This window comes from Bactrocera dorsalis, chromosome 6 (assembly GCF_023373825.1).
Source record: "Bactrocera dorsalis isolate Fly_Bdor chromosome 6, ASM2337382v1, whole genome shotgun sequence".
Lineage (NCBI taxonomy): Eukaryota > Metazoa > Arthropoda > Insecta > Diptera > Tephritidae > Bactrocera > Bactrocera dorsalis.
The window spans coordinates 26,989,550-27,006,706 of NC_064308.1; the positions used below are offsets into that span (position 1 = coordinate 26,989,550).

The following is a 17,157-nucleotide window of genomic DNA, read 5'->3' on the forward strand; positions in this document are numbered from 1 at the left end:
ACCCGTCAGCGTGGGAATGTGAATTCGTTGACTCAGGCCACGCGCGGACTTTGTTGTTGACAAAGTGCTGCTTATGTTAACTGCTAGCTGCCAGCGTGAGAATGTGGATTCGCTGACTCAGGCCACGCACGTTAACTCCTCCCCTTCTAAATGAAGGCCGTCCACGGACTTCTTAAGATTTTTTATGACGTTCTGAAGATTCTGGGATTTGAATCTTCTTTTTCGCTCTCGGTATAGTTTAATTAGACCGTAACAGGAAATTAGTATGACAATGCTAGTGAGACCTGATATCGTTGGTCCTATCATAGTCCTCCCTTCGATTTTCCCGATAAAACGCAGATTTTCCATACTTATCTTGTGAAGGTATGGAAGACTCAAAATCTCTTGATGACTGGTGATATTGAGGAGCGCCGTCGTTGCTGATCCTGGTAATTTTTTAAACATGCCGTTTCCGTTTTTGAAGTAGGATCCATTAATTTGAATCTAATTTTCGAAGGAAAGTAAATAAGTTCCCTTTATGGTCTGCGGTGTCTGCGGTAGTCTTGACTAAAGCGGTATTATCGTTAATGATGATTATGCCATCATCGACCACCATAATTGGTTAAAGGTGGCTAGGGCGAGTGCTGCAGTGGGCAACATTACCAGAATGAAGCTGCTGCGCGCACGTTGGATGTTGTAATTTTTTGCAAAACGTTGATGTGAGCGTTGCGCTGCAATTTCCAATCGCCAAAATTTGATTATGACAATCGGCAACATTGTTGTCATTCCCAAGGTGCAGGATTGTTCCGTTGTGTTGGACAGGAAAAATAATAATTTTCTTACAGACTAGTACTGGCTTGGGATATTTGATAATAAAATGTAGAAGATTACCGTCTAATAGAACCTTAATACATGATACCTCCATTAAATCAGTGATAGTTGTGTTTGTAGAGTGAATTTCAATAATGTTTTTTATATCATTTGAATTTAACAACATGGGATTTATTATCCCTATCTTTGCAAGGGTAGTAGTTGAAATTAAAGTTTCAATTTCATTTATAATGATCCTATTTCTTGCAAGCAACATTTCATACAAGTGACCAGTGTCGATCTGTCGAGCTTTTGAGTTTTTAATGATGTGGTTAACCGTTTCCGTCAGTTCATTTATCTTTTCTTGTATCCTTGTGTTTATTTCTACCTGATGTCGCTCTGAGTCTACGAGTTCCTGTTGTCGGAACTTTAAGTTTTCGAAATCGTCAAAGTCAGGCGTACCTGCGATAACCTTTAGGGCAGTACCCAAAACGTTAATGCTCCTAGCCTGCCTGTGATGGATGTCCAGTGTTGTCAGAAGCACCTTTATATGTGCAATGTCTGCGTCGAGTAACATTTTCATATGGGATAGAGGGAATTGCGTTGTTAAGCCTTTGGTTTCCTCAACTATTCCCTTGTATACTGTAAGATTAGTTGTATGCCTTAGATATCCAAATCCCTCCCAAATCGTCGCGTCACCATCCTGAATCGGTATGTAGTCGGAAGTCGAATAGTCGGTCAATTTTGCCGTCGTCGTTTGAGTAAGGAGTATCGCAATCAGTATCCTGAAAGATAGTGTGAAAGAAGTCTAAATAATTTACCCTATGCTATTTAAAGAATACTAAAATATGCTAAGAATTTTCCCTTATTTTAGGTTGTCCTTGTGGACCACCCTCCCTTTTATGAGAACCGTGGTTCCCAAGTCTGCTTCAACTTTCTCCTCAACATATAAAGGGGATAATTTATTTCCGAGTCGTCTGTTAGTCTTTACCAATACTCTTTCCCCCACGTCGAATACTCTATTCCGTCTGGAGGGGTTATTCCTATCCATTTGTGCTTGTTGAGCCTTCATTATTTTCATGGTTATCTCATTCCTCTGTTCCGGTGGGTTGGCGTGAAGTATTTCGATTGGTTTCATATTGGTCATCGAGTGAATCGTTCGTTTGTTTTTAGTGTTGCCATTAATACGAGGTCTGTCGTCTCGTTAATTTTTCTGTCCAGTTTCAAACATCTGGCTATCTCCAAAAGGGCACTATGGAGGCGTTCAACCTGTCCGTTCGAGGTATTATGAAGGGGTGGTGCGTTTACGATGTTTACACAAAAACTATTCCCCAACAATGTGGTTATCGTTTCAGAATTTAGAGAAGCTTCATTATCACAATAAATTGTTTTTGTGTTTGGAAATATATTCATTAACTGAATGATTGGGACCTTTACATCCACAATTGTTCGAGAAGGTATAGGCTGCACCACCGCAAATTTTGAGAATTTGTCCAGACAGGTAAGAAAGTACCTGTTATCTGTCGAAAAGATATCAATGTGCAACATTTCCCCGGTATAGGAGGGGATTGGAGTTACACCATGTTCCTGCTTACGTGGGTGTCTGTCGTATTTGGCCTTACCACAGATCCTACAATTCGCGACAAATTTGTCATCTTTGTGAAATAGTAATCGCAGAGGATTTGTTTAATATTCTCCTGGGCGGTTTCTGAAAAGATAATAACGTCATCGACGTAAACGTATCAGGACTTTCCTATTTGTTCTCTGAATAGAGTTATTTGGTGGAAGCCCGATTTCAGGTCGAGTGTTGTGAAATACTTGGCCTTTCCTAGATTTGATAGTATTACGGTTACATTGGGGATGGGATATTTGTCATCGATGGTTTTTTCGTTTAATTTTCGGAAGTCTATTACAAGACGTTTCTTCACATTGCCTTGTTCGTCCATTCCTTTTTTATCTACAACCCATATTGGGTTGTTGTACGGTGACCTAGACGGTCGGATAATACCATTTTTTAGTAAATCGCGAATTTCAGTATTCACGAATTCCGCTACACCCATTGGATAAGGGTATAGCTTACAATACACCGGGTCGTCACTTTCGGTGCGAATAGTGGCGACAATATTTTAGTTAAATGGTAGGGCCTCATTAGGATCAGAAAAAACGCGTTAGATCTATTGTTTCGTTTGTTTGCGTTAGCAAATCCAGACCTTCTATTCCGTCGAACGTTGAAAGAGACGGGAGCATAAAAAAGGTACTGTTTGTGTCGAAAAGGTTTACCGTGCATTTTTCTTTAATGTGAGTAAAGCCATGGATTGACTTTACCAAGAAAGAATTTTCGACAGGTGCTATGTGCTTAAGCACTTTTAGATGCTTTATATAGTTCTTTGATGTTCCCGTATCAATCAATAATTTTAGTTTTCTCCCTGCAATTGTTCTTTCAATGAACGGTAGTGAGGAGTCCTGTCTAAAAAATTTAACTGGTTAGGTTCAGTAAGGTCGTCTTCGATTGATGAGGCCTCTGAGTTTGCTACCTCATGATACGTCGTATCTTCTTGATTAGAAGTAGAATTGACGTTTGGCAGGTAGTTAACCCGTTGCTGTTTTGGTCCTGTGAATTTTGCAGAACCATTACTTGGCCTCTACACTGTCTGTCCGTATTTTTGATTTTGATTATTAGGATATCGAGATGAGTATCCACTATTTTTCTGTTGTGCTGTAGGTTCTCTGAAGGGTTCCGAGGTATCAACGTCCATTGGCTGTACTGGCTCTAGTTTCGGCGGAGTCCTGCTGTTGAAGTCCCGCGTTCTGTTAAAATGGGGATTTTCGCAAGATACGTGTCATTTGTCTGATATCTACTACTTGTACCTTTTTGCCTAGATTGCTCTATATTTAGCCTGTGGGCTTTGTCTTCCAGGCTCCTGGCATATGTGCTTGCGAACTGGTATCGCTCATGGTTAGATTCCACCTCCTGTGCTAACGCTAGAGCCGAAGGTAGATCTTTAGGCCGGGTTGAGAATAACACATCACTAAGGGGTTTCTTAGTCCCTGAAATAAATACGCGTAATGCATCCATTCTGTATTTTTCGTTTAGTGATGCAGCAATTGATTTTTCGTAAGTCATTATCGTTTTGTTTGTTAAAAGGGTAGTTAACCCTACCCTTTTCTCTACCTGGTCGTAATATTGTACCTAGTAGTGACAAACTTCCTTGGCGGAGAGTTGACATCTCCTGTTCGATCAAGTAAATTGGTCGTTTGTCGGAATAACTAAAATCGAGTCGATTAATTATGGCCTTAAAATTTAGAACGGTATTAAATGAGGCCAGAACCATGTCGGCCGGGACTTTAACTTTATTCCTAATGATGGCAACAGCCTGATAATGTTTGCTGCTACCCTCATAGCCTTCAAAAACTTTGTAGGCGGTGTGTGCCGCCTGCCGCCACGATACATAATTCTCCTGCTTACCGTCGAAGTCCGGTAAGGACTTTACAATATCGAGTGGCTCCTCACATCTAATCCCGAGTACAATTTCTGTTTCCCTATATGTTTCTATGTTCAGTGTGTCGATTTTAACGTCATTTAGTCGTTGATTAATACTTGCAAGCGTTTGTTCGAAATTTTCTCTTTGAGTGGCAAGTGCACTATAAACTGCACTTTCCACTGATGCCCTTAATTGGTCTGGTTCCAGCGCAATTTCTTGTCTTTTGTCTGCCACTCTATATTCTGTCCACCAATTTTCTGTATTATCCCTATTGTTGCACTGTCTTTTACTAACTTCTATTCCGTTAAGGCTCTCAAATATTTTTTTTGTTAGAAATTTTCGATCCCCTTTGGTCCGTGACTCCTTTTTTTGTGACGTCTCCTCCTTGATGGGTCCGTACAGTTATTCCCGAATAGTTTTTTTTACTATTTTTTATCGAGCTTTTTATTTCCGAATAGTTTTTACTATTTTTTTCGAACTTTAATTTTTTTTATTCCCATATAGTTGGGCGCCAATTACGGATAACCGTCTTGTTTCTTTATTATTATCGCTTTATTAATCAGATCATGCTGTCTGATGAGTTCTCTGTTACAAACTGAAACTTACATTCTAAAGCTAATGTCTTAAATAAGTCCCTGCACCTTGTCTTAGTTGTTGTGTCCCGCAATTCGTTGTTAGTAGTAATTGTAGAGTTATTGCAGCGGATACGACGCCGACGCTTGCGTTGGCAGTTTGCCGCTACCGCTGTGCCTTACCCGTCAGCATGGGAATGTGAATTCGTTAACTCAGGCCACGCGCGGAATTTGTTGTTGACAAAGTGCTGCTTATGTTAACTGCTAGCTGCCAGCGTGAGAATGTGGATTCGCTGACTCAGGCCACGCGCGGACTTTATTGTTGACAAAGGGCAGCTTATATTAACTTATATACCACAAATTAATTGTTAAATAATTTGTTATAAAAAAAATAAAATTCTCATATAATCTATCTAAGATCCACCGCATTTTCACTCACATAAGTAAATAGAATATAACGCGAGTGTAAGTGACTATAGGGCCTCCCACTAAGCTGGGCACCCAAATATTCAAGGACGCAAATGGAAACAGATAGAAATTTGTTGCAACCTATATAAAAAAAACTATTTGCAGTTAAACTATGTGCTTATATGAAATCACAAAAGTCAAAAAATCGATTCAGCGGAAGAAGAGGCGAACTCTTCAGGGAAGGGGGGAAACTCAAGGGTAAGATTGGAGAGGGAGCTCAGCCGTCAAGGTAGCGGCAGATATATTTCTCTGAAATGGTTCTTTCGCTGACAGTGAGCTCAAAGTTTGTCACGGATTGCATGACCTCACCAGCAATAGCATATTAAACTTGCTAGATGACTGGCCGCAGCTAAATTTTCGACAATTGTAAAGCCGATGAGCATGAAAGAAAATGACCTATACCCAAATTCCATCAGAATGGGGACGAGCAGGGGCTTTATTACACAAGAGTATGCTACAACTAAGACCAATAACTTTAATTTTGTGCACATATTTTTAACTACCGATGGCCGATGAATATTTTTAATATCTTTCGAATTTTTCGATGATTTGCTATTAATCACTTTTGAAATAAAGTTTTCAGCAGCGTTAATGGTGCTAAACATCTTCCTTTCAAATTAATATTAAAAAATTGTATTGTACCTTTTAATTTCATACACTTACCTTAAGCTGTAACTACTAGAGTCCTCGTCCTCATTTGGTTCGATGAACTGCAACTGAGAACGTTTGTGGCGCCACCAAAGATAGCCTCCAGCAAGGAATAACGCGATAGAAATTATGATGCCCAATACTGCAAGGCAAGCAATCAGTATTATGTTTGCCATGTTCCTATAAAAGACAGGTAGGTAGAAGAATGACATATCTAATTACTCATGGATTTTTTTTAATTTTAAAATAAAAAGCAATATTTTTTTTTAAATAATTCTCAGTTCACATGAAAATATGGGCCGGATTTAGCAAATTTGGTCACAGTTTATCAATAAGGCGTATATCTGGTAAATTTTACGATTTACCAAACGTAGTGATAAATTTGGAGGATGGAGACATGTGTAGAAGTTCACGCAAGTGAGAAAAGAAATTTGCATGGACGGGACAAGGACTGAGACCAGTAGGCCCTTGAGGCATTTACTGCAGTGGCCATATAAAGGAGCACACATTCGGTGTGAGATTCATGGTGGGAGTGAGACTTCGTCGCTTAGTACTGACATTCACCCCATTGGATGAATGTCTAGCCACAATCCGTATCGAAGTGGATCGAAAAGCCACAAACCAGATCGATCATGTTTTGATAGACGACAGATACGTCTCCAGTGGTTTAGACATTCGTACGCTTCGAGGTCCTAATATCGCAGTCGAGAAGCTGCAATCACAACAGATAGCCGAACGATTTTATACTCGACCTGCACTCCTGCCCTCTGAGACAACTCGGTACAAGGGAACTGTAGAACGGCATTTCAAATTCCTTACGTACAGCTGCAACCGAAACCATTGGTTTTCGGAACATGCAAAAGGACAGCTAGTACGAAGAGGAGTGCCGTATCGTTGAGAAGAAAAAACAGACTGCCCACCTCGTAACGTTACGATCGACCAAAACACGTGGGCGATGGGATAGATACCGAGAGTTGAAGATGAAAACGAGACGCATTTTCGGACAGAAAAAGGCCGAAATGTGTGAACATGAAAACTTGATAAGCTGGTCGAAAGGGGTAAGGCACAAAAATTCTTAAAAAAAATGCGACTAACAGAAAGTTTCAAGACCGCAGCATACTCTTATAGAACCACCCAGAGGTGATCTAGTAACCGTCCATAAAAAAGTTTGAATAGCAATTACCGGCGACGAAAAAATGATAAGGAGCATGCATCAGCTTGCTGGTAGAACATGTTCGGATGAAAGCATGCCAGACGATTAAAATTTAAGTGTGCCTTTGTAATTCACAAAAAGAGAGACTCCACAATCAGCGCCAACTATCGTGAGATAAGCCTCCTCAACATCGCATATAAGGTTATATCGAGCGTATTGTGTGAAAGGTTAAAGCCTACCGTCAACAAACTTATTGGACCTTATCAGGGTGGCTTTAGACCTGGACTTGGAGTGACCAGATATTTACCAAGCGCCAAAAATATTTGGCCCGTTAAAAGAGAAACGACACACACCAACTCTTCGTCGACTTTAAACTGCTTTTGACAGCACGAAGCGGATCTGCGTTAATGCCGCGGTGTCAGAATTTGTATCCCCGCAAAATTTATACGACTGTGTACCGCTCCGAGAAGAGTGTACAGCTGCTGGCGTTCGCCTATCATGTTGATATCATTGGCCTTAACAACCACGCCGTTAGTTCGGCTTCCTCCAGAATGGATAAGACAGCGAACCAAATGGGTCTGGTGGTGAACGAGGGCAAGACGAGATATCTCCTGTCATTAAACAAACAGTCGTCGCACTCGCGACAATGTCACTGTTGACAGTCATAACTTCGAAGTCGCAAACAATGTCGTCTATCTTGGAACCTGTATTAACACCAACAACAGCGTCAGCCTCGAAATCCATCGCAGAATATCTCTTGCCAACAGGTGCTACTTCGGACTAAGTAGGCAATTGAGAAGTAAAGTCTCCTCTCGAGGAACAAAAACTCTAAAAGTCACTCATTATTCTCGTCCTGTTATATGGAGCAGGGGCATGAACGATGACAACATCTGATGAGTCGACGCTACGAGTTTTCGAGAGAAGGGTTCATGATCCTTTGCGATTTAGCCACAGCGAATATCGCGTTCGATGGAACGATGAGCTGTACGATATATACGAGCACATTGACATAGTCCAGCGAATTAAGAGACAACGGTTACGTTGGCTATGTCATGTTGTCTGAATGTATGAAAACACTCCAGCTCTGATAGTATTTGACGCAGTACTCGCCGAGGATAGCAGAGGAAGAGGAAGACCTCCTCTCCGTTGGAAAGACCAGGCGGAGAAGGACCTGCCTGGAATCTTCAATTGGCGCCACATTTCAAAAAGAAGAAACGACTGTCGCGCGGTTGTTAATTTGGCTATAACTGTGTTAGGGTTTTCTACGCTAGTAAAGAAGAAGTTTATCAAAACAATAGATTCGAGCAATATGATACAGAGAATAAAATATTAATTTAACTAATACAAACTTTTTGACCGTCTATAACCTTCATTTCCTTTTGCGATTATAATAATACGTTTTACCATTATTGGCGTCGAACATTTTATAAGAGCCATGCTCTCTTAAGGTTTTGTATCTTTGATTAGTTGAATGGCAAGCTGCGAAATGTCTGTAAATCATTATCGTATATTGAGGATCAGCGGGACGAGCAGAGTCTATTAACCATTATTTCCGTCCTTCCGTCCGTTTGACTGTATGTATATACGCGAACTTGTCCTTCAGTTTTTAAGATATCTTTATGAGATTTTGCACTCTTTTTTCACCCTAAAAAGCAGTTCATTTGTTAGAAGTTCGACCACTACAGTATATACGTAACTGCCATACAAGCTGAGTAATCAAAATCAAGTTATTGTATGGAACATTTATTTATTTGGCAAGATATCTTCACAAAATTTTGCACGAATTATTGTCCAGAGTAACGGTACAATCTCTATACAAATTGTTTAGAATGGATTACACATACTCGTATGTAGTTGCCATACAAACTAGTCTATTAAAATCAAGGCCATGTATGGAAACTTTTGGTTTGGTGAAGCTTTGGAAGTTTACCTATTTTCTTGTTTTCACGTATATGAAATAAGTACAAAGCAATGTATAAAATATAAATAATAACAAATCTTTTAAGTTAATTAAACAATAATAACATAATAATAATATCTTATATATAAAAATGAATCGCAAAATGTGTTGGTAAGCGCATAACTCAAAAACGCCTGGACAAATTTTGCCAATTCTTTTTTTAAAATGTTCGTTGAGGCTCAAGGATAGTTTTTACGGCAAGAACTCCAAAATATTTGCCGGAAAACCCCTAAAAGCAGCACTTTTCTTTTTCCCATACAAACGAATGATTGTTTGTTTATTAGTAACGCTAAGGGAACGACGGAACCAATCTTGATGAAATTTTCAGAGAACGTTCTGTGTGGATCGGGGAAGGTTTAGAAATAAAAAAACCTGTACGCTTTTCGTGAGGAAAAGTCGGAAAATTGGACGATTCCAAAAAGTTAATTTTTTCCATACACCTTTTTTTCTTTTGTTTTTTCAATTATTTGAATCGTTCAAATTTGTCGTTTGTTTCAAAAATTTTTTGAAATTATTCAGTAAAAATGTTATGTGTGTTGCACACAAAGTGATCAATTACAGATTGAAATTTGTAATATCGGTCGGTGTTCTTTTTGGCATCAACATAAGTCAATGATCCGTTTGCGAGGAGATTCGGAAATACCTCGATATTATGCATGGAATGCTTCGTTGAAGAAATAATTACGCAGAAAGCAAGGCCAACCATTAGATGGACATTCAGGTGTGTTATCAATTAATGCATTAAGATGAATTTACACAATCCACCCGAAAAACGACGATTGTTTCTACCTTCGGTTGCTATTGAAAAAAGTACGCGGTTCAACTTCATATGAGTCATTGCGTACTGTGAATGATACGGTGTGTGCAACTTTTTGAGAAGTAATTGCTGGAATTACAATTGCTGGAAAATGATAATCACTGGAATGAAAATAACGTTCGCACACTTTTCACGATAATCATTTCGACATATCATCCTCCAAATCCGCGTCTATTAGATACGAACAAAAATGACATTGCCGAAGACATTTTACATCTAAAAATTGAATATGGATAAATTCCGGTTGATACTTCCGGTGGTTTGATATCAATTCCATTTGCCGTTTATCGATTCACGAAAGATGAACTCATCAAGAATTGTTTAGAATTAAACTGGAAGATTCAAAGTCAAATTCCGGGAGAATTGCGCTCATACAAATCGATCGATCGTCTTGACAATGAAGACGACGCCGTGAGTTATCCAGTGGAGTTTCTAAATTCTTTGGAGGGGCTTTATATGCCACCGCATCATTTGCATCTCAAAGTTGGATCTGTCGTTATTATGCTGCGCAATCTACAAGCGCCGAAATTGTGTAATGGAACCCGACTGATTGTGACACAGCTTGCGAATACAAGGGGGCAGAATGCTTGATTCTACGAATTTGTTTGAGTTCTCATGATTTGCCATTTCAGTTCAAACGGATTCCGTAGTAAAAATTGCATTTGAGATGACAATCATCAGGGCACAAGGATAGTCGCTAGAAGTGTATGGCATAAATTTTGCTATGTTTTTTACACGGCCAAAAATACGTGGCGTGCTCACGAGTTGGAAAACTATCTTCTCTGTACATTTACGCACCGGAACAGAAACTAAAAAATGTTGTTTATCAAGCTGCGTTACATTGAAAATAAAGGAAGTGATAAATTTAATTTTGTTTTCATTTCAAAACACATATGTAATTTCACGCAGGAAAACGGCTGCTGGGTCAGCTAGTTATTAATAAAATAATATGTTGATCAATTGGTACTACTGCTGTATAACATGACTATAATATAAATTATTGTTTCAATAAAGTTAAAAGCGTAAATACATATACCTTATCTAAGGTCCTTACGGTCCGGCGCTTGTTACCGGGAGGTATTTTAGAACATATGGAATCGTGTTTTTTTGGACTTTTCACTTGACTCTACAGCGTACTGTCAATAGCTTGGAAGATATTTTACATGTTTTTTGTTTCACTTTTTTTGTTATAGCATTTGTTGATTTAATTTCCTCCACTTTTCTGGTTTTTCGTTTTTATAATTTTTTCTCAATGTTGAAATCATCAGTCAATTATCGCAAATATGAAAAGTTTTTGACAATACGTAAGCTTACATAAAACTTTGACAAATATGAGAAGCCAGAAATAAACCTTGTTTCTGTATTTTACAGCTACATTTACAAGAAATTCTTAATAAGTTCTATTTAATTCGTTGATGTATGAATTACTGAAATCGATTTTTTTAATTACCTTAATTTTTATTCAATTTATATCTTTGGTCATTCTTCTAGTATGCACTTGGATCTTTGTATAAGGTAACTATATTGGTGATACTAAATGCTATATTTGAGGACATTATTAACTCTGAAAGTGATCGAAATCAAGCATATTTTTTCATAATTGTTAAGCAAACATTGCTCTGTATGTAAATGTATCATTAATTAAGTTTATTTCAAATTGAACCCTTAAATTAAGTTTTTTGTTTTTGCAAATAAATTATGTATTACATCCGAGTGTGTTGCTTTTTGCAGGTTTGCGCGAAGTATTTGGTTGCTTTATTTCATACTGCTTTTATAACTGTGAAGCAGTTTTAAATGTATTACTAAATGTACCAGAATATCTTTGTTTTGATATAGATACTAATTTTTATTTTTCTTTCTTTTTATTGTTATTAGTTCAAGTTTGCTATATTGTATTATATTTTTTGATGCATTACGAAAAGGTACGTGTGAATCACATTATTATTTTATATTCTGTAGTTCACTTTGCCAGTATTCATCTGAAAATAAATAAAAACAGATATGTAAAAACTTCGCATTATCGACATCTATAGACGATAAACCAAGAAATTGAGTTAAATTATGATTTTTTTGTTTTAATTTTGCTGCATGCGTTTAGATGTACATAAAATAATAATTCTCCATTCTATTTAAAAGTAATTTTACTTATTTTCACTTTTCATTACTACAAACACGGCATAAATAGACAAAAGCTTATTTATGTTTAAAATGTTACCCTATAATTTGTATACCTTGAAAAGTGTACATTACGTTTTTCATGAAGTTTGTAACAGCCAGAAGAAAGAAGAAGACCCTATAATATATATGCATATGTATATATAAATTGTCAGCATGCCGAATTGAGTCGATTTAGCCATTGAAACTTTCTTCTGAAAGTTTCCACACGTTCTTTTTTCCAAAGAAACTGCTTATTTGTCAGAACCGCAGATATACAACTGCCAATGAATCAAGTTCTTGTAAAGAAAACAGTTTTAGTTGAAGAGATATCTTCACGAAATTTTGCACGGACTATTGTCTTAGACAACGCAATGTTCGTATAAACACCCTGACCGATAAAAAATCAAGTTCTTGTATGGAATCTATTGCATTTATGAAGTTTATTATAGCTTTAGTTCAATTTAAGTTAAGGTTTTTTTTGTTATAAAGTAAGAAAGGCCAATTAAGCAATCAATAACTGATTTTTCTATTAATAGACAGAAGAAATTAAGTGAAAACAAAGTGAAGTATTAAACAACTAATTTTTATTTTATTTTTCTTTGAGCATAATTTAACAAGCTTAGAATTTTGGTGAAAGAAAACATTTCCAACTTTAACATTTACTGCTGCAAATTATTTTGTTTAAAAGGGTTCAGCATAAAGCACAACAGCATTGCATGGATCAATTTAAAGCTTGTCACCAGCTGCTTTCCAGAAATAACTCTTATACAATATGTTGCTAAAGTCGTGTGTATAAATATTATTAGTAAAATGTTATATGCGTTAATGTACCCGAAAAGGAACCGCACACTCTATTTTAAGAAGTCATATAGCACTATTTAGTTTCGTTTTTTAATCAATTAAGCAATTAGCACTGGAATTAGTTAACTTACTAACAATGGCAACTATTTTCATTCAAGAGTTTTATAATTTTTTTTTTAAAACTGTTTCTTGATAAACCATATTACTCACAAAGGTTTATATATATACATACTTATCCTTATATTTTCAGTTCGCAAGTGTTACTATATTTACTGTAGTCTTTTCGGTCTTAATTATACATTCGCAAAGGAGAAATACGGTTATGCGCCTAAAATTATATGCAATATGTATGTCAAAAATTTTTTATTGCATGTAAAGAATTGAATATCAGGAGACGATAATATACGTGGAATCCTTAGTCACTTATGCGCACTGGTTCACAGTTGCTTACAAGAACCTTTATAAAAATATGGCTATTAAATTAGAACTGTTATCGTATTACGTAGCTCATAGCAGTTGTGTCATTATGTACACCGTATACGCACGCATTCATGCATAAACAATGGAACATGGGTAATACAATTAATACATTTATTATTATTCACGGGCATTAGAAATTTATATGAATACACATAAATAAAAGAGATATGTACCTTAACATTTTGCTACTTCCTACAATTCGTTTTCTCATTATTCACCAATGACATAAGCGGCCATCGTAGACATTCTTATGCCTATAAGGTAGCGCTGTGTACATCTTTACTTTTAACTTTTCATTGATTGTTATATATAAAATATACATATGTTAGTTTTTTTTATGTCGGAGGGGGTATCTTCAAACCCTACCGTCACATTGCAGACGGCATGCACGATTCATCCTATTCGCTAAGGATGCACCACCCCCATATGCTTATGCTACGTTAGTTTGTGTACATTCATACAGCACTATTGTCAAATCGATGTTTTCTATTACACTGCTATGTAGTCTTCATACACTAAAAAAGTAAATTTGCATTTTTCCCAAAGATTATTGTCTCTATTTCTAAATATTAATTATAACGAATTTATTAAAATAAGAGAAAAAAATATTTATATATATACAACTAACCTTTTTTCTGATTAGTTTCTTTAGATGTACATTTCAAATGTAACCAAAAATAAGAACTGTTTGATTCTTCACAAACTTTTAATGGCTTGGTCATATTTTCATGCTCTGCTTCAAAGCTTTCGTTAACGTTTCCGAAACAGAACGAGCACAAGTGCCATATTATGGTGAACACACTTCGTCATCATCTTTGCTTACATGTTTGTTTGTTGGCTGATTACAGTAATAACAACTCCATTTACTTCAGTAAAAGGAAGACATTTTTCCGCCATAAAGTACAAAAGATTTCAATGTCATGCGCCCTCTTTTTCTTATGTCATCTAACAGTAGGATTTACCAAATCGTAAATAACTGCGTACGCTTTTTTAGTTAACCCCCTTGGTGTTACTAGGCGGCCACACGTGCCAGTAAAGGGTTCGAAAAACTCACTACATTCACATTTTTTACTAACACGCTCATGATTTTCGAACTTCCAAGACTACTATAAAGGAAATTCCAAAGATAGTAAATTGATGACACATGACGCCAGTAAATGTCGAAATAGCCACAAATACACAAAAGATAAACTTAGATACATGTGTATGGAAATAATAAATTTTTGTAAGATTATTGTTAAAGAATGTTGTACAAAATCAAGAAATCAAGAAAATTTTGAAAGATCATTGCTGATCAATTTTTAAACTATTTGGTATAGATTATTTTCTAAGGCAACAATGTAATCTCCGAAGAAATGGTTCAGACCGGTTAACTATAGCATATAGCTGCCATACAATCTGAACGATCGGAATCAAGTTCTCGTATGGGAAACTGCCTCATTTGACTATATATCTTCATGAAATTTGTTATGAGTTATTGTTTATAGAAATAATGTAACATCAGAAGAAATTGTGCAGATCGGCTCAATATAGCAAATAGTTGCCATACAAACCGACCGATGGGAATCAAGGGCTTGTATGGAAAGCTTTTGCATTTGACGTGGTACCTTCACGAAATTTGCATAGCTTACTGCTAAAGGTAACAATATAATCTCCAAAAAATTGTTCAGAATGGATTACTATAGCATATATGTAGCTTCCACACAAACTGAACACATAGTTACTAACAGATATGCATCTCTGAAGGGTATTTAGCTTCGGTGCTACCGAATTTAACGTTTTTCTTGTATTTTTTTTCTTTTTTTGTCTATAATGTGGCATTAAAAAATACATACAACCCTAAAATTTACTTTTTTATCACCAACCCTTATTGATTTATAGCCATTTAATTTAATCATTTTTTATCCCGATAGATAACTGATCAATTATAGTGTTTTTAACTGTACTTCGTTTAAAAATCTATAACTATTTTTAAGAAAATAAACATTTATTTTTATTATTAAGGTTTAATCCTAATATATGCTTAGCGTTACCAATCTTAGGTTGTTAAAATTTGCCGCGCCTTTATTGGTGAGTGAAATGCCACACTATACCATAGACAGAAACCGGTCTCCTGTTTCACTCACAAATAAGACTTCTCTCACTCCCTGCACAGTTTTCTGCTATCATTATTGTTTATGTATCAAGTGTAGTAGTAACGTTTAGAATTATCATATTGCTATCTCAGTGTAACTCTCATATTAACTATTAATTATTTCTATTTTATTCATAATAATAAATATATTAATTTTAAGTGTATTTGGCACGATTAGTTCAGTTAATCAAATTTTAGTTAAACAAGTGATTTACATAACTTTGCTAAGCGCATAAGTCAACAACGCCTGGAGCAATTTGGTCAATTCTTTTTTTGGTCTTTGTTGAAGTTCAGAGATGCTTCCTACAGCGAAATTCGAATAATTGCCGGAAAACCCCTAGAAACAGCAATTTTCTTCAATGTTTGTTTGTTAGTAATGCTAAGGCTAGAGAACGGCTGCACCAATCTTGATGAAATTTTCAAAGGTTGTTCGTTGGGGATCGGCGATATTTTTGCCATCAACGTATGGCAGCCCAAGACACATGAACGAGTACTCCCAGGATGCGATGACTTACATGTGGAATTAAAGATCGCTGTCAATCAGCAAGCGATCATCACAATGTTACAGCACGACTTTTCAAACAACAGCTACGATGTTTGATGGACTTTACCTTGAAGCAACGTATGTATATGTGGTGCTGTTTGATGCTAGATGTACTCTGTTCAGATGCAAAAAAAAGGTTGTGTCATTCAGCATTCAGTTTTGGGGAGTGAATATCGAAGTTGATAACACATGAATCGTACCATATTCGTTACTATTGTCTAATTCACATTAAAAACTCATGTCAATGTTGAATATTGCAGTTTGGTGAAATCGATCAAATACGTTTGCAAATACGTCACCAAGCAACATGGCGGTCATTGGCCTTGAACAAGATGAGATTAGAAATTATCAAATGGGTCGATACATGAACTGCAATGAAGCGCTTTGTGGGATATTTACTTTTGCAATTCATGAACCTTTTCCGACTGTTGTGCATCCCGAAGTTCATTTCGAGAAGGCCAAATTGTGTATTTCAACCCAAAGAATACAGTACAACCACCGGAAACACCGCCAACAACAAAATTGACATTGACGAGTATTTTCTCGACTTGCATCAGTGATCCGTTTGCGAGAAAATTGCTCTATTCAAAAATGCCTTGTATTATACATAGCATGCATCGTCGATGAAGTGTTTACACAGAAAACAAGGCCAACCAGTAGATGGACATTCAGATGTGATCTCAACTAATGCATTAGGATGAATTTACACAATCCACCCGAAAAACGACGATTGCTTCTACCTTCGGTTGCTATTGATTAATGTACGCGGTTCAACTTCATTTGAGACATTGCGTACTGTGAATGGTACAGTGTGTGCAACTTTTTGAGAAGCCTGCCTGCAATTACAGTTGCTGGAACATTATAATCGCTGGAATCTATCGATGGACGATGTGATAGCGACATACTTCGCATGCCACTGAAATTCGCACACTTCTCGCGATGATCATTTCAACATATCAGCCTTCAAATTTACGTCAGTTATGGGAAACGAACAAAAATTACATTGCCAAAGACTTTTTACATCGTATTCGCTAAGAATTAGAAATGTGCAAATTCCGATCGTCTTGACAATGACGACGAAGCCGTGAATTATCCGCATCATTTGCGTCTCAAAGTTTGATCTGTCATTATTATGCTTCGCAATCTTCATGC

The 17,157-nt window shown here is 36.8% G+C and overlaps 1 protein-coding gene across 18 annotated transcripts; it reads right to left on the minus strand.

Moving 5' to 3' along the window:
* Positions 1-531: 531 nt before the first annotated feature.
* Positions 532-15,232, minus strand: LOC109579294 (retrovirus-related Env polyprotein from transposon gypsy). 18 transcript variants are annotated; one of them, XM_049460650.1, is made up of 6 exons: positions 13,956-14,401; positions 13,694-13,889; positions 13,501-13,616; positions 10,926-11,868; positions 5,975-6,139; positions 548-1,574 (listed from the first exon to the last, which is right to left on the minus strand). In XM_049460650.1, the coding sequence occupies exons 5-6, from the start codon at positions 6,133-6,135 to the stop codon at positions 602-604; spliced, it is 1,134 nt and encodes a 377-aa protein (XP_049316607.1). In that variant the 5' UTR covers positions 6,136-6,139; positions 10,926-11,868; positions 13,501-13,616; positions 13,694-13,889; positions 13,956-14,401; the 3' UTR covers positions 548-601. The 18 variants fall into 18 exon arrangements, 16 of the variants coding, with proteins under 16 accessions (XP_049316607.1, XP_049316615.1, XP_049316614.1 ...); XM_049460658.1 differs by lacking the exons at positions 13,501-13,616; positions 13,694-13,889 and having other exon boundaries at positions 10,926-11,209; positions 11,340-11,453; positions 11,597-11,868; positions 13,956-14,393; XM_049460657.1 differs by lacking the exons at positions 13,501-13,616; positions 13,694-13,889 and having other exon boundaries at positions 10,926-11,260; positions 11,340-11,453; positions 11,597-11,868; positions 13,956-14,389.
* Between the last annotated feature and the right edge of the window lie 1,925 nt (positions 15,233-17,157).